The sequence below is a fragment of the Aspergillus melleus genome (assembly GCF_016097325.1).
Source record: "Aspergillus melleus strain CBS 546.65 chromosome Unknown contig3, whole genome shotgun sequence".
Taxonomy (NCBI): domain Eukaryota; kingdom Fungi; phylum Ascomycota; class Eurotiomycetes; order Eurotiales; family Aspergillaceae; genus Aspergillus; species Aspergillus melleus.
This window is the reverse complement of record NW_025763372.1, coordinates 195048-222899: the sequence shown is the minus strand read 5'-3', so window position 1 is coordinate 222899 and position 27852 is coordinate 195048. Positions and strand designations below refer to the sequence as shown.

At 52.3% G+C, this 27852-nt stretch overlaps 9 protein-coding genes across 9 annotated transcripts; 2 read left to right on the top strand and 7 right to left on the bottom strand.

Annotated features, from left to right (window-relative positions):
- Window positions 1–1653: 1653 nt before the first annotated feature.
- Window positions 1654–5001, top strand: LDX57_005082 (uncharacterized protein; the record flags this gene model as incomplete). The annotated part of the gene is made up of 1 exon (XM_046086762.1): window positions 1654–5001. One exon carries the CDS (start codon window positions 1654–1656, stop codon window positions 4999–5001), a length of 3348 nt encoding a protein of 1115 aa, XP_045942727.1.
- A 452-nt stretch (window positions 5002–5453) lies between these two features.
- LDX57_005081 (uncharacterized protein) lies at window positions 5454–5798 on the bottom strand (the record flags this gene model as incomplete). Its single annotated transcript, XM_046086761.1, has 1 exon — window positions 5454–5798. The coding sequence occupies one exon, from the start codon at window positions 5796–5798 to the stop codon at window positions 5454–5456; it is 345 nt and encodes a 114-aa protein (XP_045942726.1).
- A 3083-nt stretch (window positions 5799–8881) lies between these two features.
- Window positions 8882–9778, bottom strand: LDX57_005080 (uncharacterized protein; the record flags this gene model as incomplete). The annotated part of the gene is made up of 1 exon (XM_046086760.1): window positions 8882–9778. One exon carries the CDS (start codon window positions 9776–9778, stop codon window positions 8882–8884), a length of 897 nt encoding a protein of 298 aa, XP_045942725.1.
- A 1169-nt stretch (window positions 9779–10947) lies between these two features.
- Window positions 10948–12935, top strand: LDX57_005079 (DUF4246 domain-containing protein; the record flags this gene model as incomplete). The annotated part of the gene is made up of 4 exons (XM_046086759.1): window positions 10948–11084; window positions 11141–11219; window positions 11278–12273; window positions 12333–12935. 4 exons carry the CDS (start codon window positions 10948–10950, stop codon window positions 12933–12935), a joined length of 1815 nt encoding a protein of 604 aa, XP_045942724.1.
- Window positions 12936–15289: 2354 nt separating this feature from the next.
- On the bottom strand, window positions 15290–15913 carry LDX57_005078 (uncharacterized protein; the record flags this gene model as incomplete). The annotated part of the gene is made up of 1 exon (XM_046086758.1): window positions 15290–15913. One exon carries the CDS (start codon window positions 15911–15913, stop codon window positions 15290–15292), a length of 624 nt encoding a protein of 207 aa, XP_045942723.1.
- A 2183-nt stretch (window positions 15914–18096) lies between these two features.
- On the bottom strand, window positions 18097–19625 carry LDX57_005077 (uncharacterized protein; the record flags this gene model as incomplete). The annotated part of the gene is made up of 2 exons (XM_046086757.1): window positions 18097–19526; window positions 19601–19625. 2 exons carry the CDS (start codon window positions 19623–19625, stop codon window positions 18097–18099), a joined length of 1455 nt encoding a protein of 484 aa, XP_045942722.1.
- A 560-nt stretch (window positions 19626–20185) lies between these two features.
- On the bottom strand, window positions 20186–22723 carry LDX57_005076 (SH3 domain protein; the record flags this gene model as incomplete). Its single annotated transcript, XM_046086756.1, has 1 exon — window positions 20186–22723. One exon carries the CDS (start codon window positions 22721–22723, stop codon window positions 20186–20188), a length of 2538 nt encoding a protein of 845 aa, XP_045942721.1.
- A 993-nt stretch (window positions 22724–23716) lies between these two features.
- LDX57_005075 (putative mitochondrial carrier protein) lies at window positions 23717–25256 on the bottom strand (the record flags this gene model as incomplete). The annotated part of the gene is made up of 2 exons (XM_046086755.1): window positions 23717–25114; window positions 25221–25256. The coding sequence occupies 2 exons, from the start codon at window positions 25254–25256 to the stop codon at window positions 23717–23719; spliced, it is 1434 nt and encodes a 477-aa protein (XP_045942720.1).
- Window positions 25257–26114: 858 nt separating this feature from the next.
- HHF1_2 (histone H4) lies at window positions 26115–26279 on the bottom strand (the record flags this gene model as incomplete). The annotated part of the gene is made up of 1 exon (XM_046086754.1): window positions 26115–26279. One exon carries the CDS (start codon window positions 26277–26279, stop codon window positions 26115–26117), a length of 165 nt encoding a protein of 54 aa, XP_045942719.1.
- Between the last annotated feature and the right edge of the window lie 1573 nt (window positions 26280–27852).

Below are 27852 nucleotides of genomic sequence, written 5' to 3'. Positions count from 1 at the left end.
AGAGAAATTGGTCATCTTCGATAAACTGCTTCGGCTCACGCTGCTTGATTTCCGTTTTTCTTTTTAATGCCGTTCCACCATTGAACTAGATATTCCGCCGTTCATACGGACTTTTTCTTATTTGTCTCCTGCCTCTTGTCGCAATCATATGATGGTACCTGGAGTCTCCTGGTCGTCTTTCGACTCATCATAAGTATGAGTTAAAGGTGAGTAATGTTGCTACTATACATCCTGCCTTTAGCTTGGGCCTCAGCTCATGGACACAGTCGCTTGGAATTTCTCCATTAAGGACGGGATGGTTCCAAACCCATATTACTTTTTCAACCTCCGCTGCATACATAGTCTTCGGACTGGAAATACCGACGGCCGTCAGGTAACACCATGTCGTCGCACAAGTCTGATGGCGGTCGAATACCCCGGCTTAGGGGTGTTGCATCTCAACCACGAAGCGTGTCATCGCCGATGATTACTGTAGCGGCAAAGCAAACGGGCCTTCCTGTGCCGCCAAGGCCTCACATTGATCCCTCAGTCCCTTCTAATAGGCCTAGCAGACTACCCTCCTTGTCCGTGTCTGAGAAGGGCCAGTTAGGAGCGCACTCAAATCCTTCCAGAATACCATCTGGTCAGGGTCTTCGAACTTTCTTGCCCCCGAGGGCGACTACGCATCCCCTGCCATTGCCGTCGGGATCTGCTGTGTCCCCTGGTATAAACACCAGCCTGGGCTTGTCGCAAACCTCGTATTCAGTGTCAATTTCCTCGGATAATAGTCTGCCAAATTCCGCCCGCAGTCGCCCACGGAACGTCCTCCGAAGGAAAGCTCCTACAATTGGACAATATACGGCAAAAAAGCAACCGGCCGCCATGCAAGGCACTAAACCCGAAAGTCTGAATGTAATGATTCCAGACAATGCTCAGTCTAGCAATAACATCATGAGCTCTCCTCAGTTCTTTGACAGTCCGGCGCAGTGGAATCACCTACCTTCACCCCCGTCCGCCGTTCGAGGGAGGAATGTGAGCAGTACTCCGGACAACGTATCTCACGGCCCTAAAGAGCTTGCTAGCCTTCGAACCACGATAAACACACAAAACCTACCGCCACCGACACCAGGGTTTGCCTCCGCAAGCAGCCCCTCGACCAGGTACTCTGGGTCTCCTGGAATATGGAGCCGGACTTCGACCCCGACTTCGCTGTCCTCGTACTCCCCGGGAATTGTCCAACCGGTCAAATTTGGTTCCCGGTTGAGACAGCCGAGCCCACCTCAAACAAGGCTCCCTTCTTTTTCTCCTCGGATACAGCAGACCCCATCACCGAGTAACCCAATGAGCTCCGGAGAGTTCAGGTCATTGATCCCGACCCAAGGGGCAGACTCAACCACTTCGTTGGCCAAACCCGAACAAAAAGACCCACCGACAGAACCTGATACTGGGAGGGTTCCAACTACTGGCAGTGGAATTGTTCAACGCAGGACATCGATCAAATCTAACCTCCCCAGAAAGTCTAACGGGCTGACTGAATCAAGTCGCAACGCACCCGAACCGACGCTGACCAAAGCCGAGCCACATGGACCGTTAAGGAGAGGGACTGGAGGGCTGTCACTAAACACGACACAAGTGCCGCGGAGACCAAGCAGAGATGGAACCCACCAACTGGAAATGGAACCATCACCCATAGTTCAAAGCAACCTATCCCCTGAGACGGTGACCGGGAATAAACGACGCGGATCTGTGGAAAGCTCACTAGCCATTGACAAGTCTCCATTATCAGTCAACCAGTCTGCCGCCACCTCCGTGGATTCATTACATTCTAGGACGTTTTCCCGAATTCCGTCGCGCTTGCCACCATCACCGGAACTGTCCCGCAAGCCACCCCAGAAAGCAGCGAAAGAATCCATAACACCTCAAAATCCTGTTAGCCCAGGGAGAGCTCGCCGATTTGGACTCTTTTCCAAGAAGTCTAAGCCAGAGCTTGACTCAAAACAATTGGACGAGTCTCGCCCCACCCGCAAGGGACCAGTTGCTGGGACTGGTCATGAGGGATACGGCAGATATGGACAGCGTGGACGCAAGACAAGTATCAGCAGCAATGGTGGGACTCGGGATAGATCGACTAGCACGACCAGAAGCGCGTCCAAGTCTGTTTCTAGCAGTAAAGGGAGTGACAGAGGTCGATCCGATCTGGGGTTGGATGACTTTTTGCTTGACCGCTTGGAACCCGTGATCATACCGGGTGGCGGCATTGATGGGGCAGCCCTGATACGAACGCAGAGCGAACAGAGTTCAAGCGGCCTCAGCACCACGTCTACAATGAACTTGGCGCCGCGATCTAAGCCATCGCGATCACCTGGTTACTCCACAGATTCGCTAGCTACTTCGACAGGGACCGTGGAAAACGCCCGAGGAAGCTACCGAAGAAATAACTCACAAGGGGAACTCTACCAGAGTCAAGTCGCTCGTGGTGGCTCTTCAAGCTTCTCTAGCACTGGTGGTTCAGGGTCGAATTCGGAGCGCAAACCATCGCTGGCCGAGATCACCGCACAAGAAAAGTCTCAGGCAAATACGGTGAATCCATCCTCACCAGAAGCCAAGGTGGCGAAAAGTCCTAAGAAACAAGAGAAAAAGTCCCCGAAAAAAGGTCTAGGTTTGAAGTGGAACTTCTTCCATCGAAGCAACGACAGCACCGCACACAAGGAACCGGAGCCGCTGGCTTCTGTACCTCAACTGCAAGCTGCAGTATCCACTGACAAATCTCGCCGGCCGATTGCACACTACGCATTTGTGGACACGGATTCAGACCCCTTGGAAGATATTATCCACAACATCGAGGACTCGCCTCCGACGGAGGATGACGGGATGAATTCTCCGGTTGAGATCCCGGCAGCTTTGAATATCAGGAAGCCAAGCCCATCTGTTCTTCTCCCTTCGCCACCGAAATTACAAGGTGAATTTGTCAGGAACGGCCCACCTTCACCCAGAGTTTATTTTACCAGGAATCCATTTGATCTAAATCCCCAGGAGCCGGTGGAGCCTACGCAAAGCAAAGAGCAAGCGCCGGAAAAACGCACAAGTAGACTGGCTTCGGTCGGACGCATCCCACGTGTGGTCTCCAGAAGGGAAAGACAGCACAAACCCGCCTTTCAGTCCTTCTCAAGGCCATTCAGTGTGACCGAGTCACCTTCCCTAACGGCATTAGTGGACAGACCAGCGGAATTCTCACCACCTCGTCCTACACCCGAACGCAGCCCTCCGCGTGATCGGCACAACCCTGCTTTTGACCTGACGCAACCGTTTGGAGATCCGACGACGCAAAGCATCCTCGACTTTATTGCCGGACCGTACTCGAAACACGAATTTCTCGCATTTTCTCCTGGCAATGACTCGATGGTTTCAACTTCCAGCGGATCGGAGAATTTGGCGGCAGTAACGGCTGTGATACCAAACCCAGGGTCAGAGTTGAATGAGGATGAGGTATGGGGGGAGTATGATGACCTGCTTGACCATGTCCTATCTCCCGAGACTACGAGGTCCGTTTCTCCTGGTGAAGACGAAGTGGAAGGAAAGCTTGAAATGGCAACCATGGCCAGTAGAGCGCTTCAAGCTGAACTGAATGGCCAAGCAGATAAGCGTGTGCGCTCGTCTTTGATCGAGAACCCGGCTTTGGCCCTTATTCCGGCATCGCCTCAGTCAAGCAATGGATCGGTTCACCTTCGGCGCTCCAGGATCGTGTCTGCTTTGCATTCGTCCATTGCCCCGTCTTCGCAGCCTTCATTCAGTGATATTATCAAGGCATACTGCGATGATCGGCCTGAGAATGAACCGCCTGATCAGATCGACCAAGCCATTGCACCCATGGATCAGAACTCTCTCTACCTTAGCTCTCCCCTAAACCCATCTCCGAGCTTTGAGACATGCCGACAACGGAACACGGTCTTGTTTGATATTGCCGAGCGGGATCGAGAAGGGCCTACGGCGCAGACAAACATTCGATCGGGATCACTGATGACCAGTCGATGGTTGTCTTTCGGGAGGGTTCTGTTCAGTCCTGCTCACAATCACGTCAAGGATGGAGAAGACGAGCGGATCTTGGTTGTGGACGGCCTCGGAAATGATGACTGGTCCTTTTACTGTGCTCTCACATACCCGAACGCAGATGTGCACTGCCTGACCGATGGACCAGCATCCACTGCCTTCAAGCATCCTGCCGCCTGGCAGCCACCTTCTAACCATCATACCATCCATCACGCGAGCCTTGAAGACCGGTTTCCATTCCCAAAAGGGACATTCACAGTGACAGTATTGCGATTCCCTGCTGCTTGTTCCGAGTCCGCCCAGAATAAAATAGTTTCGGAATGCAAGCGTGTGCTCCGCCCCGGTGGCTATATCGAGATGAGCGTGCTCGATCTAGACATGGTCAACATGGGTATCCGGACGCGAAAGGCTGTACGGCAGTTAAAGGAGAGGACGTATCTCACCGACCCCAACATCAGCCTAAAACCTGCCAGCGATAGCATTCAACGGATGTTAGGTCAGAATGGGTTTGATAGCCTGAGACGATGTATAGTACGGATCCCGACCGCGGGGATTATCGTCCGATCATCCGCCTCCTCGTCATCGACAGCCTCGTCGAATCCGTCCACAATGGCTACTACTACCACTCCATTCACCGTCTTCTCTGGGCCCTCGACATCATCCATGAGCGCACAGTCCAAGGCTCATGGAAAGTCCTCCTCCAACGACACTGACCTCTCACTGGGAGACCTGCTGTCGGATCCCTCCCCTTCTCCTTCCAACGATGAATCCATCCGCAAGATCGTGGCCAAGGTCGGTCGCTGGTGGTACACCCGATGTTACGAAATCCCAGTTCTCCCGAACGGCGACGCCGATCTTAGCATCTGGGCCGATCGGAAAGTTGTCCGCGAATGTCAAAGGCGAGGTACCGGATTCCGGTTGTTAATCGCCTACGCTCAGAAACCGAGCGAGAAACGAAGAACCGCAAGTGTTTGATTTGATTGATTGTTCTTGTTGGAGATGACCACGAAACGTCTCATGATGACAATGATGATTTATGAATGATCTTATTGCGATTTACCTGCCCAATACGCTAATTAATGACCCGACCGTCAGACAAAAGAACAGACTGGTTATGATATGATATTTGTCTTTGCATTTTGAAGCATGTATCGGCGCTATATATCTGCTGCTTTATCTACAGGGTTACTTTCTGTTGATCTAGCTATGCGTTTCACTTCTTTCTGTACACCATGAAGCCGGACTTTTGGGTGGATTATTGATTTTGATTTTGCTTTGCTTTTTGATTTTATTGCATATGTCCAACAAGATGATACCAGACCATATATGTCATGACAGATTCTATAATAATGCACAAGAGCGTTCCAATTTGACCAGCCCCTCTCTTATCCATCTTATATCCCAAAGTCTCTCTGAAGGGGGAGCATTCACAATCTAACAAGAGCATGCTCGTACCTCCACCCATCCACCCTCACCTCATACCCCCCGGTGACTCCCACCTCCGTCTCATTCGCCTTGAACCCAACCAACGGCCTCTTCACCCGCACAGTCGTGCCATCCTCCAATACGCGCGTCGTCTTATACGTCGTCTCCGGATCCAGTAGCAGGTTCATGCAATGCGCTAAAGAGCTGATGGCGAATAGGGCAATTCCGGCCGTGTTCTGAAGGCCGAGTATCATCCAGGCTATCAATGCACTGAGGCCGAATAGGACCGTGATGATTGTGAATGTCGTGAGGAGGGGTGTTGGGCGGGTGTAGTAGATTTGGGCCATTTTTTTAACCTATATTTTTGAGGATTCACACTTGTTCTATGGTTTTGGACAGAATGGCTGGGTTGGGTTGTGGTATAGATCAATAATAAGTATTGGTGGATAGTACCGTATAGAAGGAAAACAATTGGGAGAGTGACGTTTGAAAATTGGAAGGGGGCGGCTAGGTAATTATTAATATGGAAGAATCTAGTTATCACCCGCGGCCTTTCGGACAGGGTCGCAGTTGGCGCGATGTCAGAAATTGGTGCGGCGGTGTCAGGCACTAAAATTTCGCGTTTGATATTGCATGAGATTTATTAGTCAACAATTCTCATCCCAGTGGAGTCCCGGAGCCCACTGCATATGGCACACCCGAAGACACACTAATTCTTTTTTTCGACCTCCAGCAATCCATGCGCTTTTGCCTTCCTCTATATGGGGTAGGCCCTCAGGTTCTTCGTCATATGGGATAATGCTTCCATTTGTTGCCGGCCGGTCTCATGATTAGGGCTTGGTGGTGGCGACTTTTGCCCGGCTCTCCTAGTTTAGTTTAGTCGCGCCTGCCTTTTGGTTATGTTGTGATGTGCGAAACATAGTCCTCAATTACGCCTCCAACTCCAAGAAATCGCAACTGCACCAAGCGTTATCGCCAGAGCCATTGTATAGCAAAAGCTGTGTTGACGGTATGACGCCGTGGCCCGCTGGACCATTGATAGCAAGTTGCTGGATGGCGACAACATCTCATTTGGCTCGTTCACGACCCCGGCATTTTCCAGCTCTTGACATAGATCGATAGCGGTGTTGAATGCGCCTTCAGTCTAACATTTGTCAATTATCGAACCAAGCCAGACACCCTGCGTACTAGGAAGATCCTCCCTTCGAGGCCATCTACCTCGACTTAGTTCTGGGGGCATATCTTTAAAGATATTAAATCCGCATTTTTCCCCAACAACGACCTCGTACATCACAGACCTCAGCTGCCCAATATCAGTCCGTATAGAGTAACCTCCAAAGTCAGCCTTTTCCATACACGTATTAAGAGGCAGTTTGATGGACTCTGTAAAGTCACATAGTTTGATTGATAAACCCGAGTCGAGCAGAAAGTTACGGCTGGCAATATCTGCCACAATAATCCGTCGCTCGTGCACATGTGCAAGCGTGCGAGCCATTGCCCGAAACCACGAAAGCTAGAGATATCTCGGCGGCCTATTTTGCTTCAAATAAGAACGTAGATCGCCGTTTTCCATCACGCGAAGTGTGGTGGCTGTCTCCGCGAAACTTAGGATAGGAACGATGCCGTCACACTTTCCCAGGCGCTTGTATATGGATTGTTCGTGTTGAAGGGATTCGATGTTTGCTTCAATCTCTTCATAGCTGGTTGTACTCCACCTGAGAGGTAGCTTGATGTCATTTTCCCCTTGACGGACAACTAAACCTGTTCTTCCAATGCCGAGAATCTGCTCCTGAGAGAAAGAACCGACGGTTTCGACATTGCGCGAAGACGCCATCGGACCATTCAGCGCGAATAATACTTGGGATCGTGGAGAGAAAGAAAAGTTGGATAATTGAGGACCCTTCTCAGGGGAGCGTTACTTCTGAAAGGCAATGGGGGATGGTGGGTTTAAAGCCAAGGCGGGTCGTGAAAAACCCCCGCCTGTAAGGGAAAAGCCCAGGGAAATTGCATCAACTTTGATCCCACCGAAGGCCATATTCAGTGGTGTGTCCCGGCCGAACAAAGGGGCAGTATTTGTGACCCCGTCACTTCCACGTCGCAAAGTAGCTCGTTTAAGCGCAGCCAGAACCGCTCTGCGCATCTGGGTCTGAAGTGAGATCATATCGTCGGCAGGGCAAAGATCGGTGAAGCGAGAAAAGGAGGATGTCATTACAGCAGTACGGTCACGTGGTATCAAACCATGTATCTATGCAAGAATCCGTGGCCCCTTGGATCGGTTTGTGATCGATCCAACTATCTTTCACTCCTGTCGCTATGGCCACACCCTTCCTCGACCTCCAAGGGAACCCGAGCGGGTTCTAGTAAGTGGAAACTCAGCGTTAGTCTTACTTCAAGATGGTGTCGCTGTCAAATCCCCTTTACGGTGCCTTTGGAGCAAGCCGTTCGAGATTGAAATGAACATAGAAAGTCTTAGGCGCGAACAGTCCGTCTATTATCGTTTGAAAAGCTTGGATGATGACCGCTCAAATGGAGTCGTTCGCTGTCTTGAGATGTCAAGTGAACCTACTCAACTTGCTTATATGCCTAATGGCGATCTCCGTTCTTATCTCAAGAAGTCCCGACCTTCTCCTCAGCTTCAACTTATCCATGACAGATGTGTACTTGTCGCAGATATTGCAAGTCGAAACTTCCTTCTTGATTCAGATTTAGCCCTCAGGTTTTGCGATTTCTCAGAGGCGTCTCTCCTTCTGTTAGGGTCTAATATAGAAACCGTGGATGAAAATGGGTTCACCACCCAAATTGACATTGGCCTGCTCGGAGCAGTCATTTATGAGATTGTGACGGGCAACAAGGTTGAAATCGACCTCTTCAAAGACAATTCTCCCACGGACGGCCGAGTCTACTGGCCAAAGAGGAACCTTCTACCCGACACGAAGAATGTCTGGCTGGGTTCGATCATTGAAGGTTGTTGGGACGGACAGTTTCGGACTGCCCATGATCTTTTGCAGACACTGGATAATGTTGATGCATGCCTACATCCTCCCACTGCCCAATCAAATGTCATCCGATTTGCGCAATCTATCAAAAACTCCATGAGAGGTCACACAGTCACGACTATCATTGGGGCGGCTGGCCTGTCAATATTCACATTGCTTGTGGGAAGAAGGATGCTTGCACAATTACGAGGTTTCTCATAGCAGCCCAAGACACATTCTCAAATCTTTAAATTTATTTATTCGTGTCATGAAGTGCCCGAGCTCATGCTCGGCTATACACATCATACTCAACACTAGACACCTAGAGCTCGGTGCGGTCAAGCAGAAAAGGGGTCGCATCCGGGCGACGAGCCCTGGAACTAGGACAATGTCCATCCTTCATTTAACCCGATAGGGAATGACTATTTGACGTGTTGTGCCTGTCTAACTATAAACTATAACAGCAAAAACGCCCCAGCTAAACCCACAACTCCCAGTGCAAACATCCCCGACCTCATCACGACCATCCCATCTGCCCCATTCTCCCTCCCCTTGCCATTCCCCCCAGACCCAAACGCTTCCCTACACATACTGTCATTATACCTCCCCGCAACGTTCCCTTGAATACAGCTCGCCTGCTTAGCATTCAACTTCGCTCGACACGGATCCTTCTTCTCCTCTTCTTCATCCTTAACCTTAGACCCCGCCATAATCGGACATCCACCTTTCGTCGCATCTCTCACGACAATTGAATCGCCAAATACAGGACATGAGACATCTAATCCCAAATCCACATCTTCCTCCTTCATCTCATCTCCAGACTTCTCCTCAATCCGAAAAGAATGCGTATTTGACGCCTGCGTCCGTCCGATATTATACTGCGTGCGATCCCCGATCATCAAACACGTCACCATACTATACTTCCAGTTCAGGGCATATGTTCCGCGCTTCAGCCGAGTCCCTTGATACACGGTGTCAGGGAGGATGGCAATCTGCCCGTCATCGAAAAGAAACTCAGAGTCCGAGTTATTGCGATACGTCATTTTATAAATCGTGCCGAGAGCGACGGTCGAGTTATCGGTTGAGGATTCGGATCGCAGATCCCAGGATATCGTGTAGCCGTATTCGTTGGCCGCGGGGACGTTCTGGAGGGCGAAGATGACTGGGAAGGAGGTCATGTTGTGGTAGGCTTTGTTGGGGAGGGGGAAGAGGAGGTCGATTTCGATGGTTGTGGGGTAGGTGAGGGCGTTTATGGGGTGGAGTAGGATGGATGAGAGGAGGAGGATGGAAGGTATGTTTGTTAGGAATGTTGATGATGGTCTGGTGGGTGATATAGGGCTGTAGAGCTTCATTTTGCTGGTTTGGTTGATATTCGGATTTCTGGACTGGAGTGTTGAGGCTAAAGAAACGTTTTGGTGACAGGACTGTCTTCATATTATGAATGAACAATATAATGCAGCCTGATCTGATCGAGTTAATTGCCTTGGCGAGGTCTATTTTAGCAGATACGAGATTGGGCTTGGCTTGGGCATACCTCCGCTTGGTATAGACCCAATGAAAGCAGCCTAGTCCTGCTTGCTCCGGCGGCTAACTATGGCTTTTATCGTCTGTTCTTAGACCGAATGAAACGGGGCGTCTAGAGTTCGTTACCTCGGTATCAGAGGTGCCATTTCCTCATAAGTCCCAAGTGAGTGCAATGTCCAGATTGCCCGCCCCATCGTTTCAGTAGCTGACCGCAACTGGCCTTGGGCACACTGCCAACACACTCGGCATCCCGTTTGTCACTGACTTGCACATCTGGGTGGCCAACTAGGCCCCCGGCAGAGGTGCTTTCCGATGGAGTCTGGCCGTTGGGGCGCATGGGCCTATGTTATAGACACCGCCGAGGCCATTTGTCTTTCTATCGAAAGGTTAGGTCATCGGTGCATGTAACAGCGAGCAGTGAATGCTATTGAGGTCCGAGATAATCAAAGGAAATAGTCGAAGGATTTATTCGAGGCGGCAAGCTGTTGTCAGGCTTGGATTCAGAAGCGTAACTGCGGTAGGAATTCGGCGATAACGTTGGTTGCGTGCGGCCATGGCTTCAGTGTTCCATTACCCACTAGACAAAGAGACTTTTGAGTCGCAGGAATGGCGGCATAATGCACCAAGTGCATCGTGACCATGTTGGTCACGGAAAAGCATAAGGCGTATTCTAGCAATCATGCTCTCGAGATCTGGGACAGATCGCATCTTAATGCACATTAGGTCGCTATCATGATCATCATCCGATATAGGAGACTGGATCTAGCAGTCGGACCATAACGGCCCTGATAAACGCTAGTCAGCCACAGTATCAGAGAGTCGAGTGAACGATGTGCAGTTGTAGACCTAAGCAGGCAGCCGAACGGACTATGCACTAGCCTCAGGCACCTGCAGGCATCTGCAGGCACCAGCACCGACCTGCTGCCTAAACTCCGCCTTGATAAGGAAGACAACATCAGCTTCAAATCTCAATCTTCTGAGAACAACGACCCGCAAAATGGCGACTCAGAACACGCGCTTCGACCTACCGGGCTTTAATTTGCCCCTGGATTTCGCTCCGCGCACACCACACGATACCCCATTGTTATTCCCCAACGCGCTACATGAGGAGGATGTTGAATATGGAAGGACGAGGTATTAATAGTTGTTTTTTCTGAGGCAAAAGGAGTGTGCTAACTGATCGAGCCCAGTCGGGCATATGTGCACCGAGAAATCCTCATGATGCAAGTGATGAACAGCATCACGGATAAACCTGAATGGGAACGAAAGGTTACCTGCCGTACGTCCCTCAGATAAGGTCATGCCAGCTCACGAAGCCACCTCTCAGGTTTTCGACGACCAGATTATCACGAAATGGCGAGACAAGGTCGCTGCCAGTGGCCAGGATATCACCCCCAACATGATGGATTGGATCATCGCCGAACTCCGATGGAAGGCCGATTTGTACCGCGAAACTGGCCATGTGGTGGCCTTCGAATCGGGGGTGGTGAAATCCGATTCTGCCATTTCCCGAGAGCTGAAAGAGGCCTTGCGGAAGGCCGTTCAGCCCTTAGAGGATGTCCCCGAGGAGAAGAAAGACTACCACCCTGGCTCAGACAACAAGGTGGTCGATCTGGTGCACCCGTCTTTATTCCCCGTGATCTACGGCCGTAGTCGCATCCTGCCAGATCGCCTGATCGGCGTCGACAACTGTCTGAACAGCATCGGACAGGGTCAGCAGCTTGCAGTACCTCCGAAGGCCTCGAGAGATCAAACAGAGCTTGAACTAGGCCTTTTTCCTCGGCCCTTTCGGCACGGTTCTCCGGTGCCCGATCCGTACAGCCGGAACTTCCAATGGATGCCCTGCGATGTGGAGTTCACAGAGGATCAAGGATGTCGCATTGTATCATACATCAATAATCTGCATCCTCAGAGACATCGTCCCCTCTATGGAGTCATTGAGAAAATTCTCGCGAAAGTCATCCCCTTGTGGGACGCGACATTGACCAGGGTGGAATATGAAGACAAGCCCCGAATACCGTACGAGCGCGTCAAGTTTCTCGATCATCCGGATCCAGAGCCTGAGATGCCTGCGGATGACGGCGACAGCGACGCAATGGAAGAATACTATGAAATGTACGACGAATGGGAAAATACAACCCCGATCAAGCTTCCTGAACCGGGCCGGTTCAAACCTCGTCATCCTAAACCGGAACATGTAATCAATCTGCGCGAGCAGTTTGCTGGGCACGGTTTGCAAGTGGTAGTCAAGCTGGCGAATATCGAGCTCACACCTGAGAGTCCGGACTATGACGGAGGATCCTGGCACGTCGAGGGCCACACGGTAAGTTACCCCAGAGCCCTCCGTTACATCAGTCAACCAAGACCACTAACAGCGAACAGAACGAGCACATCTGCGCGACCGCATTGTACTACTATGACAGCGAAAACATCACCGAGAGCCATCTATCCTTCCGGCAACGAGCAGAGGGAGACATCCAAGACGTCCGCTACCCCCAGAACCAGCACAACTTCCTCTACAAGGTATTCGGCTTCCCACCAGAGACGCACTCCGGCGATGGTACTACCAACGTCACCCAGACCCTAGGCAGCGTATCGACACGCGAGAACCGCCTTCTGACATTCCCCAATATCCTGCAACATCGCGTGTCGCCGTTCTCGCTGGTCGATAAGTCTAAGCGGGGCCATCGCAAGATCCTCGCGTTTTTCTTGGTGGATCCGCATATCCGCGTTATTTCTTCGGCGAACATCCCGCCGCAGAACGAGGAGTGGTGGGGGGAGATGCGTGAAGCAATGGATCAGCTGATGGGAAGTCGGTTGCCGGTTGAGTTGCAGGCCATGGTGAATGATCATATCAACAGTGGTCCAATCAGTATGGATGAGGCTAAGGAACAGAGACTTCGATTGATGGAAGAGAGGAGCTCTGTGGCAGTGGTGCAGAATGAACAGTTTGAAACCGGGATGTTTAACTTGTGCGAGCATTGAGGATATATTCGTGATTTTTACAGCATGTTTGGATCCCATGATGTTTGTGTTTTATATTTTGTAGGAATTTGAGGTGCCAGAGGTAGACTGCCAAAGACGAGGCATTTGAGCGAACTGGTGATGAAAATCATTAACCGTCCAGGGGATGAAGAAAACCTTTTCTACCTTCAATTCTTATAGATTTTTGGAACTTACTTTTGTTTACTGAAGACGTACTAGTTGCGAGGAAGGAAGTGCCGGCTTAGTCAACTCCCGCCTGTTCTCTTTTTGATAATTACCTAAGACAAGGCAGCATTCGACCTCCGTTCCCTCATCTCATTCCCTCAGAAACGCTACAGCCACACTCCTTTCCTTTACAAAGCTGCAGCGCCTCTTGCATATATAGGGGTAGACAAGGGATACTCGCCCTGTCTGTAGCCTAGCACATAACACAATGATTACTATACCAAACGCGTATGCCAGCGCACGTTCCCGCAAACCCCACCGTAAGTCGCGGTTGGGGTGTGGTAATTGCAAGCAGCGAAGAGTCAAGGTAGGTTCTGAAGATGTGGCACTGAGGCCATATGACACTGTCTGATGTATGAATTAGTGCGACGAAGTCAGACCTATGTGTGGACAGTGCTTGCGACACTCTGTGAACTGCGATTACGCAGTTGGTGGATTGGTTTGTAGGGATTCACCATCATTAAACCTACCTGAAGGCGATTGGGGACAGTCTGCGCAGGACGATGAGCACACCTACATCTCCTCATCCCTATCCGACTTCCAGATACCGAAAAGGAAACATAATCGACAAAATCAGTTGCATCCTCCGTACGGACATTTGGGACAGGGGTCCTCATTGGCCTTGGCTGACTACCCGTTTCAATTTTCCGCCTTGGATATGGAGTTATTCCACCATTACATGTCATCCGCATCTTTGACCCTGGCCGATGACGGAGCAGGTCAGCAGCTCTTGCAGACACAGCTCCCGCAGCTGGGGTTCTCTTTCAATTACGTGCTGCGTCTTCTTTTGGCATTCAGTGGGTTCCACATCGCACACTTACGGACACGCTGCCCGCAGCAGATCTCTAGTACCACTAAATCCTACGTGGAACGAGCCGAGCGGCATTTTGCTATGGCCCTCCGTCAACTCATACCATCTGTGACGGGGTTGAATCCTAATACCTACCATGCACTCTATGCGGCGTCGTCATTCATGTGCTTCTGCACGCTAGGTAGAGGCCCACAGCCAGGTGACTACCTAGCGTTCAGCAGTAGTGGCCAGGGGGAATGTTTGACGCTTCTGCACGGTGTTCGGTCGATCCTCAAGATGGAAGAGCAAATGACAAGGCATGCAGAGACCGGTCCGACATCTCGCCCTGCTGCGGAATCTACAACAATATCTTCTGATGTGCAATCGTCACCGTTCTCTGAGGGATACGTGGCTACTGCTGCGGAATACTTGATCCCGCTGGACCAGATCCGCCAATTAGTGTTTAATGAGCTTCAGCAATCTGATCCAAGGCATGCGACGTATTGTAAAGTCTATCAGGATCTAGTCTCGGCTTTCCAATCATTAAGAAGCCAAAAGCACTATTTGCCAAAAGGAGCACGCGTCCAGGTCATCTTTGGCTGGCTCTTTCGGCTGCCGGAGCTTTTCACCGCCGATCTACAGGAGAAGCGGCCACTCTCCCTGGTATTATTTGCATTTTTCGTCGTCTTACTAAAAGATATATCGTGCTATTGGTTTATAGAGGGATGGCCGGAGCATACCATGGCTGGAATCTACCAGCATCTTGATGAAAAGCATAGACCTTGGATTCAGTGGCCAAAAGCACAAATCAATTAAACTATCTTCATGGTCCACGTTCGTAAGGAAATCACATCTGTGTACTTCTTATTTCGGAGACTCTGTTCAAATAATCAAAAAAGACGGCGACGAACCCTCGAGAGCTCGAGATAGGTGCTAGAATAGTACTTACCGAATAGATATCTTCAATACAAAGATAACTAAGATATAAGAAAAGAATTCTTTACTAATCTCTTTACTATCAATAAGACTAACAACTGTCTCTATCAGTTGCAAACCACTACTGCCCAAGTCTACATATCTTTACGAATTACTCAAGCGACCAAAATATTTTCAGAAACAGTCAATTGAATATCCCGCTATTCATCAAAACAAAGAAAATCCTATGATACAAGTTCTCCTGATATCATCACAACAAATCAAACAAACTGAAGAAAGACGCTTCCCATCAACCATAAAAATTAGGCACGATAGTACCAAATCAAACAATTTAGTCCAGGGGGTATCCATTATCCATCCATTCTATTTTAACAGACCCAACGACCAATCGGATCGACTCGATCTAGAAACGCTGAGGTCCGAGAGTAGCACGGTTATCAAGGTCAGAGTCCACGCGAGGATCAGCCTTGTTCAGCACGTTCGAGCTGTGGGGGCCAGCGGTCGCGGAGCCGCCGTAGCCAGTTGAGCCTGTGGTGCCGTAGCCACCGGGCGCGTTGTAGCTGCTCGTGGCCATAGCTTCGTGGCGCGCGCGGTTGTCACGGTCAGAGTCCACGCGGGGGTCCGCTTTGTTCATGAGGTTCGAGTCGTGAGGGCCGGCGTTGCTAGAGGAAGTGCCGTAGCCAGTGGTGCCAGTGGTGCTGGAGTGACCATACGAGCCGGGACCGGTGGTGGTGCCAGTAGTTCCGGAGTGGCCGTAAGAGCCGTAGTCGCCAGTGGTGCCGGTAGTACCGGTGGTTCCAGTAGTGCCATAGCCACTAGTACCAGTGGTGCCGTAGTTGCTCGAACCAAGAGTCTCGTGGCGGCCACGGTTGTCGCGATCAGAGTCAACGCGAGGATCGGCCTTGTTCATGAGGTCCGACTTGTGAGGACCGGCAGTGGCGGAGTCGCCGTAGCCTCCAGCAGCAATGGCCTCGTGGCGGGCGCGGTTGTCGCGGTCAGAGTCGACGCGAGGGTCAGCCTTGTTCATGAGGTTCGAGTCGTGAGGACCGGCGTTGCTGGAGCGAGAGCCGTAGTCGCCAGTCGTGCCAGTGGTGCCGGAGTGACCGTACGAGCCGGGGCCGGTGGTGGTGCCGGTGGTGCTAGAGCCCAAGCCGCCGGAGGTAGTAGCGCCAGTGCCGGAGTACGAGCCATAGCCACCGGTGTTGGTGCCCAGGCCACTGGTGCCGGTGCTGTCAGCACCGTAGCCAGTGCCAGTGCCGGAGTGGGAGCCATAGCCGGAGGTGCCAGAGGTACCGGTAGTACCAGTAGGGCCGGTGCTAGAGTGGGTATCGTAGACACCAGCGCCGGTGCCGTAGGCGCCGGTAGCAGATTGAGATTGGCGGGCCTCTGTGGGTCGATTAGTATGAGTACATTCCAAAGGATCATGAGCGAGGGGAAGGGGGACGAACCACGTTCACTGTTGACGCGAGGGTCAAGCTTGTTCATGAGCTTGGAGTCATGAGGGCCGTTGTCGGCAGTCTTAGAGTCGGGAGAGGAGGTAGAGGTAGGCTGCTGAGTGGTATCCTTCTCGTGGTGACCGGTGACGGCGTCCTTGACCTTGTGAATGATTCCAGACATGATGATTGTTCTATGTATGAGTGAGAAAAGGCTAGGGGTATAAGATTGAAGAAATTGGATTGAAGAATCGGGTTGATGAAGATAGGTAGATAGTTGGAGTTGATTGTTGTAGAAGAATGATAGTTGCAAGAAACAAAGTCCAGAAGACCAACTATATACCCGCCAAACCACAACAAAAAGCAATGACGTAAGTACTCCCGCCACAAGCCACATCAGCAACTGGAGTCCGCCCGTCCACCCTAAACCAGCCCTCGAACCTTGAAAATGTCCGGGGTAGTACCATCAAAGCCTACCTACCTACCTAACCATGACGTTCGCGGCATCGATCACTTTGTTCTCCCCTGAACCAAAACCCAGGCCGTTCTGCCCCCGGATGGTGTCATACCTCGTCATGGCCCAGACAAGTCCACGCGCGACGCGGGTGGCTCCACCAATTAGCCCGTCTGCCACTTACTCTACGGAGGAAAAGCAGAGTAAATTGTAAGGAATGCTCCACCGAAAAGATACAGATCTGCATGGACCACTGGATGGCCAGGTAGCATGTCCACAGGCCGCGAGTTCGTAATGTATTCTCCGAGCAGAGAGAAGTTAATTATAGAACAAAGATCACCCCTCGGTATCATGAACCAAACCCCAAGAACTACGAAATGAGGAAACTATGTGTACGGAGTACGAGAATACATGATCTCATTCCGGTGTATTTCCCAAGGGACCAACAATAGGTAATAATGCAGCAAAGACGTCATGCATCATCTTATCATAACCCCTTCCTCGATAAAGTGGGTCCCGCCCTTAATATCCTAAAACCCGCTAGTCCCGATCGGGTCGACAACTGCCGATCATGACTTCAGCCTTATGTGGCCTCAGGCCGGTGAATGTCCTTGCTTGGCGGGCTTGGCGTCATGCCGCGAGGGCGATGATGGATTGCGAAATAGGATGCGTCTACGGAGATGATGCTTGGATTTCGTTTTGGAGGGATAGAGGGTTAATTCTATTGGATTTCTTGGCTGGATTGTGCACATGTATGTACATGTAGATCATTGCTAAGACAAGTCACTGTCCTACACACCTGGTCTACAAAAAATACTTCCACGGGACATGTTTCACAAGTACCATCAATGATCAAGTCCTACGTAGATGCGCACGTAATCAACCAAAGAACAGAGTATTCTGCGGCATTATCTTTCCCTCAGAAAACCAGTTTCACGTTAATGGAATAGACGAATTCAAGAAAAGCTTGGCTTTCAGGCACCAGGATTTCTCATCCGGTTCTACAGTGTAGACTTGGAGGTGAAGAGATGCCGTATGAGTACTAGGATAATGATGTTACTGAGTCAAGATTGATTAAGCACTTTCTAGGGTGTACGCATTAAATTTCAGGACAAGTCAAAAGTACTATGAGAATGGAAGACAAAGACCCCACCGGCATTAATCATACCCAGTCCATAGTATCATACATTAAGTGATCATAGCAGTAAACGAAAAGAAACACCAAATGAATAGAGCCACCCATGTGGTATCACAACAGTTAAAGTCCAGGACGCAGAAAAAAAAAGTAAAAATAGGAAGAAATAAAGTCACCAAATGCAGTGTTTACTCCACCAGAGCAACCATCAACCGCTGGTAATCCCCACTAGTCTCGCCCTTGATCCGGTCGACCAAGCCCTTCTGGTACTTATGCTGATAAGCTCCTCGGACCTGGTTTAGATGCGCCCGGTTCCAATGCACGCGCACGACGCGCACCACCAGTTTCTCGTCCTTGGTGCCCATTCCCTTCATGCAGTCTTCCAACGCAATGGCATCACGCATGGCCGGATCCAACGCGCCGCGCAGGATATGCAGGAGAGCGTCTTTCATGTGACCGGAGAACTCCTTCTCGACGACCTTCTCCAAAGACGTGTTGTACCGCTGGCCATAGGCCTGGCTGATGGCACGGAGCTCCTCGTCCGATGAGCGGGCGAAGATACCGCAGACCTCCTCAACGTTGTTGGTCATTCGGCCGGCGGTCGCGGAATGGATGGACTTGGCTTCTTCTTCGATCATGCGCGGGTCAAGAGGCATGGATTCCTCGTGGCGCTGGCAGCGGAAGACCGTCTTGAACAGCCCCTGAGTCTGGAAGGAGAGGTCGCTTTCCACGTCTTTCTGCAGAGAGCGGTTGTAGATGCGTTGATACGCGGACATGATGGCTTGAAGATCGGCGTTCGATCGACCAAGCAGGACGTCGTTAAGCATCCACTCCTTCGTGCCCATGCCTTCCACGGCGTCCCGGACGCATGTGACATCGTGGGTCAGTGGACCGTCAATAACGGCCAGCAGGCCCTGGCGAAGATATCCGCTGGTTTCAGACTTCACGTCCTTGTAGAGATCGCGACGCAGATACTCGGAGTAGGTCTTGCGGACAGTAGCCATCTGTAAGGGATCCAATTTGCTGACCGCGGCAATCAATGCCTTTTCGTCGGTGCCGAATCCCTTCATCGACTTCCGGAGGGCGTCTGCTTGAGGACGGAAATCGCCGGGAGCGATCTGACCGGGTGTGTACCCCAGCGATGGGATGGCCGGCTGGCTGGGGAACTGAGCTTGTGGTGGAAACGACGGAGACGGGTACGGTTGGTGTCCATGAGGACCTGGCATGGGCGGCGCCCCATGAGGAGGGCCCTGATACTGGCTCTGATACATATGCTGACTCTGATGCTGGCCCTGAGGAGGGCCCTGAGGAGGGCCCTGAGGAGGACCATGCGGGGGGCCAGGGGGGAACCCATGACCGCCCTGATGTCCAGCGTACGGAGCCTGGGGTGGACCACCGTAAGGAGAGTGACCTTGTGGGGGGAAGCTGGGAGAATGGCCGAATTGCTGAGGAGGACCGCCGGCATTGGGATACGGGGGGTTCTGGAACGTGGGGTTGTGCTGGCCCTGCTGAGGGTAAGGCGGGAAGGGTGGTGCTCCTGGTGGTCCTCCATAGGGCTGTTGTCCCGGATGCATTGGAGGACCGTGAGAAGAGCCACCGTAAGGAGGATAAGGAGGTTCTAGACGCGAAGAAAAAAGAAAGTCAGTAACTGAGCGCAGAGAGAATCGCGGGGTAGGAAACTGCGAGACATACGGTTAGGAGGATACTGATGCGACATGATGAGATCTGTAGATACCAGAGATGTGGATGCTGGATAGTAAAGGCGATGACTGCAGGGAAGCAGAGGAGGGAGGTGGAAGGGACGAGGCAATTTTTATCTGGAGAGGCTCATAAGCGGGGAACGCCGCGCATCTCCCACCCGTTCGTCATGGTGGCGCAGCAGTGGGGACAAGGCACATTCGCGCCTTCTAGAAGGCGTCGAGACATGGCCATGGCACTTTTCTGTGGCTGAGTGGTGACAAGAGTCATCATACTACTCCGTCAGACTGGTTAAATTGCGCGGAGATAAACTCATCGCTGATGTATCCCTGAGGTATAAAGTGAAGGTGCGAGTGGCGCAGCCAGTCGGAGGAAGCGGAAATCACGAGGTTCCAGGCATCGACATGGTTGCCTGACACCGGAGAGCATCACGATGAAGGTACCCATTCATTCATTAATCGTTTCAACATCATATACATACATACATCATGTGGCCCATGTGGCTATGCAATGGTGAGCATCAAATATCAACCTGGAAATCAAGACGGAACAAACAGAAAACTCAGCCATCCTCCCCCCCTAAACAATCTCTCCCACCACAAAAACATGCGCCCCGGGAAACAAGCCCGTCGAACCAGCATAGCATCCCCAGTACCAATCGTCATTGATATTCTCGGCCTCAGTGATCTCCGCTCCCCGCGGAAACATCAACTCGTCTTGCACCCCGTCCTCCGGGTACCAAGACCACAGAGCATGAAGAATGACGCCCACGCCGCCATTTGGGGGGAACCGACGAGTCGAGGGATTTGAGCTGGCTGTGATAGGAGTCGACGGCTCCGAGGCGCTATGGTAAGCTCCGTTCCGGTCGCGCTCGAGGTTCGCCCATGGGGTGCGTACACGCGAGGCCTTTTTGCGTCGCTCGGCGCCTTCCTTCCAGCTCCAATCGCCCGAGGGAGTCTCGCCAGACGGGGTGCCTCCGGCAACGGGCGAGGCCGACGCAGACGATGAGTTCTGGACATGTTCGTCCTTCAATGCGCGGCCGCCAACCAAGTCGCGCACAATAACTCGTTGTTGGCCCTCCTCGCGATCTTCAAACCCGATGACAACCATCCGATGACCCTTCAAACAGCGTCGCCAGCCATTGTGCCCGTTCTCCTTGCGAATCTTCCCGGTCGCCACGAGTTTGAGATAGCAGTTGGCGCAAATGTCGTAGTCGCCATTGTTGCATTGTAAACAGTGGAATCGGAGGACCGACGGAGGAATCGGATGGGTGCAGATGTCGCAGTTGGTCGAGAAGCTAAGGATCTTGAACATTTCACGGTCCCCGGGTGCCGTGGGAGGAGTTGACGAGCCGGTGCGTACTTCGCTGGGAACCGGTGATGGTGTCGGCAGGTCGGAGCGACCGTCAGCGGCTACGCGGCAGATCGGCAACAGTGCATGCGTGCAGCATTTTCCTTGGTTGACACATCGATTGCAGAATCCCCAGTCGCCTTCGTTGCAGTCGTTGCATTTCCAGAAGCAGTCATTGGCTGGAGAGTGGCAGATCTCGCAGAAAAGCCCCGTCTGCAGTCTCCGCGCTGGGTCGTCGCTGGTAACCTCCCTCCCGTCTCGTGCGCGCCGAAAACCTTCCACCGGCCGTTTGTACTTGCAAGATAGCAAGACATGCTGAGACTCAGCCGGTGGCGTAGGCCCGCCATTCGAGACGGCGCAGATTCGTTCGTAGTTTGCCTTAGCAGACGAGCCAAACCCGGCCCAGTCCAAGCAGCCACGGCCTAAGCGATAGCATCGTAGACACAGATGATAACCGCCGTCTTTGCACTGGAGACACTTCTTATGCAAGTCGTATTGAATATTTGCCTTTCCGCAGCGCTCACATGAAATAGACGGCTCGACATAGGACGCTGTCATTTGCGAGGCAGTAGATCGAGAAGACGACGGCCGTGATCGCGCATCCTGCCTAGCGGGGCTGTTCACTTCGGCAGCCAACGAACTCGTCGTCGACGGGTTCGTGATGATAGGCTCCGGACGCCTTGGACTCGGATTGTTTTGCACGTTCTGTAGAGGCGAGGTAGCTGACGCAGGAATGTCGATCGACTGTCGACCCGGCCGCTGTCGTCGCAGCTCCCGGTCATTCGCCCCAACCACCCATATATTCGGAACGCTTTGCTCAGATGCAGTCGCACGCCGTGACCGCGGAGCCGTAGAATCCGACGCTCTAGCTCGCTCGGAATAGGAATTGCGAGGGCGCTCAGCAACCATATCACTCGACGACCTCGCAGCCGGTCTCAAGGAGACCTCCGACGACGACGCCGGGTTGACAGGGACTGGCGACGTCCTTCGCCGACTGCTCCCCTGATCCGACAGCCGTCTCTGATGGCCCGACTGCCCCGATCGCGAAACCAGCGGATCCAACAGATACGGCCTCGACACCGGCGGGTTTCTCGGAGATTCACGAGGCGACGTCGTAGACGTAGAACCGGACGGAGGAGGTCTCTGCACGGACTGCGATCTCGCGCGAGGCCGCGTCGAAGCCTGCGACGTTGTATCACCACCCTCTTGTCTCTGCCGCGATCGCGACCGCAAGCGATGTCTCCGTCGATAAGCGTCGGCGATCCGCTCACTCAGCTCCTCTTCCTGGCGCGGCCCCAAGTTATCCAAATCAATATCTTCGAGCAAGCCCTCCTCCAGAATCTGGCGCAGGATCTCCTCCTCCATGGTCTCGGTGTCCGACAAACTCAACAGCGACCGCAAACTACTCTGATGCTCGATCTGCCTCGTCCGGCGCGACGCTTCCTCCGGTCGTAGTGCACGCTGTTGCTGTCTTCTCGCGGCTCTCTCCTCCTCCCTCCGTCGTCTAGACCTCGCATCCGCATCGACACTCTCCGCCCTCCCAGAGCGACTCCTCGACTCCCTCGCCGTCCGTCTCGCATCCCTCAAACTCAACTCCCTCACCTCCTCCAACAACCTGCGATCCTCCTCGTCCTGCCCACCACCGGAACCGGAACCACTCTCCACCGCGGCGACCGGAAACACCGAATCCCCATGCTTATACTTCTGGGCGATCTCCTCCCTCTCGTCCTCGGGCTTCGCTCGCTCCGGGTTATTAGCGAGGACCATATCCAGCAGCGTGGTGACGGTGGCATTGGGACGGGTTTCGCGTACGACGGCGCGACATGAGGGGCAGGTGAAACGTGGAGAGGACGACGACGACGATCGGCGACGGGCGCCTTGCACGGCGAACCATTCTTTCAGACATGAGCCGCAGAATGTATGGAGGCAGTCGAGGAGGGTGAGGGGTTGGTATAGAAGGTCTGTGCAGATCTGGGGGAGTAGAGTGGGTTAGCACTTGAATGGATAGATTATGGGTGAACCATGGTTCAGATTGGAGGTAGAGGTCGAGATGGAATGAACTCAAGGCCACGCCGATCGGTCTGTCTTCTCCGTCGTAACTCGATGAGTCAAGAGTAAATATATCTCCTAAGAGGACCACCGCATGCCAGCGACAAACAACAAACATCGACAGCGAAACGCAGGAGAAAAGACCCGAACGAAGAGTGAGAGCGGTTCCTGGATTTCCCACCCCAACGTCTGTCTCCCTTACCTCCCGACTCCCGAGGACCAGAACGAAAATCAAAAAAGAAAAAAAAAAATACACCTACCGAACAAGTGAGTTCTTTCTCAAGGTCCCCCAGTCCGGGACCACTGCGTGGTTCGGTCTCCATGAAGAAGAGCAGCCAAGGCTGAGGGGAAAATGGGGGAAAGAAAGAAAGAAAGTCAAGGCAAGGTCACTCGAGTGGGCGAGGAAAGGCTGCGGTCTGCGGATCGATCTCGGCTGCTTTTACGGAGTAGTTTTAGTGCTTTTGGGCTCCACCGGCTGGAATGGATCTCCGCATAGGGCTGTGGGTATTAATATTCTGTCGATATAGTTATAGCCTATGGGAAATAGGTTGAGAGGTATGGAGGAAATGACAGGTCATGATCTGGAATATTGAGACGAACTATGAATCGGAGGATAAAGAACACACAGAATCTGGTTTTGACAAGCACAAAAGAACTCCCGCTTAGAAAGAAAACCACATGATTCTCAGAATACAAAACAGTCAAAACTGCCTACTCTTTGCCGAATTTCTCCTTCTCCCAAAACCAATGGTACAGACTCCTCCACTCGGCAGCCTCGTCTTCAACGTAGTCGCCCACCATCTCCGCCGTCTCGTTGGAATCCGACCAGAAGTCCACACCGCCAGGTCCGCTGGTCGATGTCATCTCGACCGCCACGTTGCCCGTATGACTGCCCAGGATCCCGCCGGCGTCCTGTCGCGCCTTGTCAGCGAGATCTCGGGCGCCTTCTCGGGCTGCATCCGCCCACTCCTCGGCCTGTTCGCGCGCGCGTTCGATGAGTTCCTCGGGCGTCGGGTATCTCCTCAGGACTACCAGAAGGAGATAGTAGCTCTGGACAATGGCAGAATAAACGGCGTCTTTAGCTAGCATGGTGAACCCATGAGAGAAGAATCCCTTGAGGATCTCTCCAGACAGGCCGGCGTAGAGTGCAGAGACCCCGTCTGTTCGCGCCATCGCAATCACGTTCGAGATAATCGCCGGCGTCAAGGAGATTCCCTCGTCGGCATCATCCTTCTCACCACTGTCCGCACCCTTCCCAGCACTCGACAGACTGGACCCCGTCACCTGGGCTCGGGTCTTAGCCATAGAGAACGGATAGGTGACCGTCGACGCGGCCGACTTGCTAATCGCAGCCAACAGGAACGTAATAATGGCCGACGAGGAGCGACCACCCCGCTGGACACGACGAAGGAAGCCGTACTTGAGCACCTCATTCAAGAAAAACGTAATCGAGGGATTCAGGGTCAAAATCAGCGACGCCGAATACCCCGACCAGAACCCCCTCAGCCCCTTCTCCGCCTTGATATTCGCCGCGATATCTCTAGTGCGCATCGACGCCTGCGACGTCTGCTTCCGCGCCACAATGTTCGCCAACGGCGTCGTGAACAGCTTGGCGAAGGCGCCCGCCAGCACGCCCACCGCTAACTCATCCAGCACGGGAAGCACCATATGCTTAGTCCGCCTATTCGCACCAAACCGCGCATTGATCCTCCGCTGTCGAAAGAACTCATACGCCAGGAAGAAGAGAAACGAGTCCGCGACCGTCTTCACCGTATCCTGCGCCAAACCGGTGTAGAAAGTCCCCAGCCCTTCCCGGGCGTAGATCTTGCGAGCGGCATCGACAAAATCAGTGTATTCTTCCGCATCATCCTCAGTATCGTCATCGCCCTCAGCTTTCCCCTTCCCCTTGTCCTTCTTCCGTTGACTCTGCGTCTGCAATCGCGCGATGATCAGACTGAGCGGGTAAGTGGCGAGGTTGGAGACCGCAGCCCCGACGGCACCGGCAACGGCGTTCCCCAGCGCGGGGAGAGCAGGGCCGCGAAGGGCAGCGGTTTTCCAATCTTCCCTGGGAGGAGTTTCTTCGTAGCGGTGGTAGAGTTGGTACGTATCCTTGAACACCAGAGTTAGCCATATGGAACCACGACAGGAAGCGAGAGATAGCAAGAAAAGTCACCCTGTCGTTCGACAAAACCACGCGGAGAGAAAGAAGCCATACCAGCTCGGGATTGTACGAGATTTTGTATTCGGACATCTTGTCCATGCACGAGTGTGAAGTCGGACTATGGTATGAATCAATCGTTTGAGTCGATGAATTGTCTCTTGACTCGAAGAGCTTTCAAAGGCAAAGATGCAAGATAGCGACCGGGACAAACAATGCTAGACGCCTTAGTTATAGGTACCGTAGCTACCATCGAAGGTGATAAGCATCCGAAGACGAGTCATAAGGTGCGAGATTCAGTCACAATGGAATGATCCCTCAGAGATGAGGACAGTAGAAAGCAACGCACAGGAAGGTACCGGTGGATTAAAACCATGCCATCGCACCGACCGAGGTTAATCGCCCTCCTTCGGGGACTTGATGATAACGTCATGCTCACGTGTGGCCCGTGCACGCAACGGGCGGCATGTGATTTGACTATCCGTCGTCTTCCACTCTGCCATTTGCATACCTTGATGGAAAAAAGCCAACTACGAGTCTACAAGAATTGAATGCAAGTTTCGAATCCGCTTGGATTGATAGTCCTAGTCTAGTAAATAGACAGACCATGGCGTCTACAGACAGTAGAAACAATCCGGCCAATTCTTCGTATCCGAACCCATAACCCAGACGTAGATAGATATCATTCGAGAATAAACCAACCCAACCATTCCGAACCCCGTACCCAGTTTGTTGTGAATAAAAGCAAAAGAGCAACTCCCAGCACGTTTGAAAAGAAAACACCACAACCATGACCATTCATCCGATCTGGCCGATCTATCCATCCATTCATCATGCCAAGCTGGCCAACCAGCCAGCATTCGCCACTGCTCGGGCATTGTCAAGACATGATGAAGATTTCGAATCGAAGATGGAAGCAAAACAGCCAGACCAGAGTGCACGGCCGATAACTTAGCCACCGAAACCGTAGAGGGTACGGCCCTGGCGCTTGAGGGCGTAGACGACGTCCAACGAGGTGACGGTCTTACGCTTGGCGTGTTCAGTGTAGGTGACGGCGTCACGGATGACGGACTCGAGGAAGGACTTGAGCACACCGCGGGTCTCTTCGTAGATCATGGCGGAGATACGCTTGACACCACCACGACGCGCAAGACGACGGATAGCGGGCTTGGTGATACCCTGGATGTTGTCACGCAAGATCTTGCGGTGACGCTTGGCGCCACCCTTGCCGAGACCCTTGCCACCTTTTCCGCCTGCAGATAGAGTCAGTTAGTATGCTTGGACATGATCAAGTAGGTTGGTGAAGGTGAGTGTGGGAAGCCTGAGGCAAGATTGTGACATCACGTGGCCGCCAGGGGTGCAGGAACAACGATAGCCTCACGGGCGACCATGTCGAATAGAACCTGGGGGAAAAGCGGGAACGCGGAATGACTTACGTCCAGTCATATTGTCAGAAGGTTTAGGATATTAAATTCGGATTGAAAATTGATGGAAAGTGATGAAAATGGTGGATGGCAGATGAAAGACGCGACGCGTTGCGGGTCGGGATGCTGAAAGAAGGAGTAGCAAGAAGGAAAAAAGGAAGAGAGGAACGTCAAAAGGGGCGGTGGTGGGAGAGGGGCGATTGCTTAAATACGTTTGCCGGGGCGGGCGGCAAGCGAGAGTGATTTGGGCCTTCCTTTTTCCTTCGTTTCGCCCTTTGGCCGAGTGACTAAGCCTAGGAGGTGATCTGGAAGGGTCAAAAGCAATGCGGCCTGTTGATTGGTGGGTGTCGGCTGGGAAAAAGCGCGTTATGAACGACCGCTTTCCACGCGCTGATTCTGGCGCGGCCACCGCAGCCCGCCGAGCGCTGCCTGCCCGAGCGGACGGGATCCCGGGTAGGTCACGTGACTCTATAGTTCGTCGATGTAATCGACTTATTCATCATCATGGATTCATCATGGGTGTATTCGGTGAAGTCGCTCTTCAAATATTTGAAGTTCCGGGAGACATCAACAGCTGTTTTCTAAAGTTTGTTATGCGGAAAGCGCCTATTCACCTACAACGCATTGCGACCGCTCCTAAGTCTTCACCCCGCCATACTTATATACAGCACACACCGCAGGAGTAGAGAGCTTACGATCTTACAGTGATTACATTCCAAGATCAGCAAAATAAATACTCCATATGCAATTGCAAATCGTACATTGAACAAACTCAACAATATACGATTACCAAGTATCCTTCCGATTGTAGAGCTACCGTCTGTCACAGATATGTATTCCTTGCTTCCTCGCCGTACATAGCAGACCAAAACTCCGCGGAGTGGAATCATCATACAGAAAAACCCCGTTTGTGCAGATAACAGACCATCAATTATGGCATGCTAGAAAAACAACGTGAATTAAAAACAAAGCACTCGCCCTCCATACAGAACCTCGCCACTGATTGAGTAGATTGCAACAAAAAGCCATGTAGATGCAGTCGGAAAAGAAAAGAGCAGAAACGAAGAAAAAGGAGACACTTTTCATGTTCACAAATGGCCCGTTTCAGAGCATTTGCATGATCGCTGGGAACTGACAACCAGCTAAACGTGGAAATGGAAAATGCGTAACTTCGTAATCGTTAGGGTGAGGCACTGCGGGTCGACAAAACAGCAACCCGACACAGCGCGATTCCCTTCTGTCGAATGAACTGGGTATAACGTGCC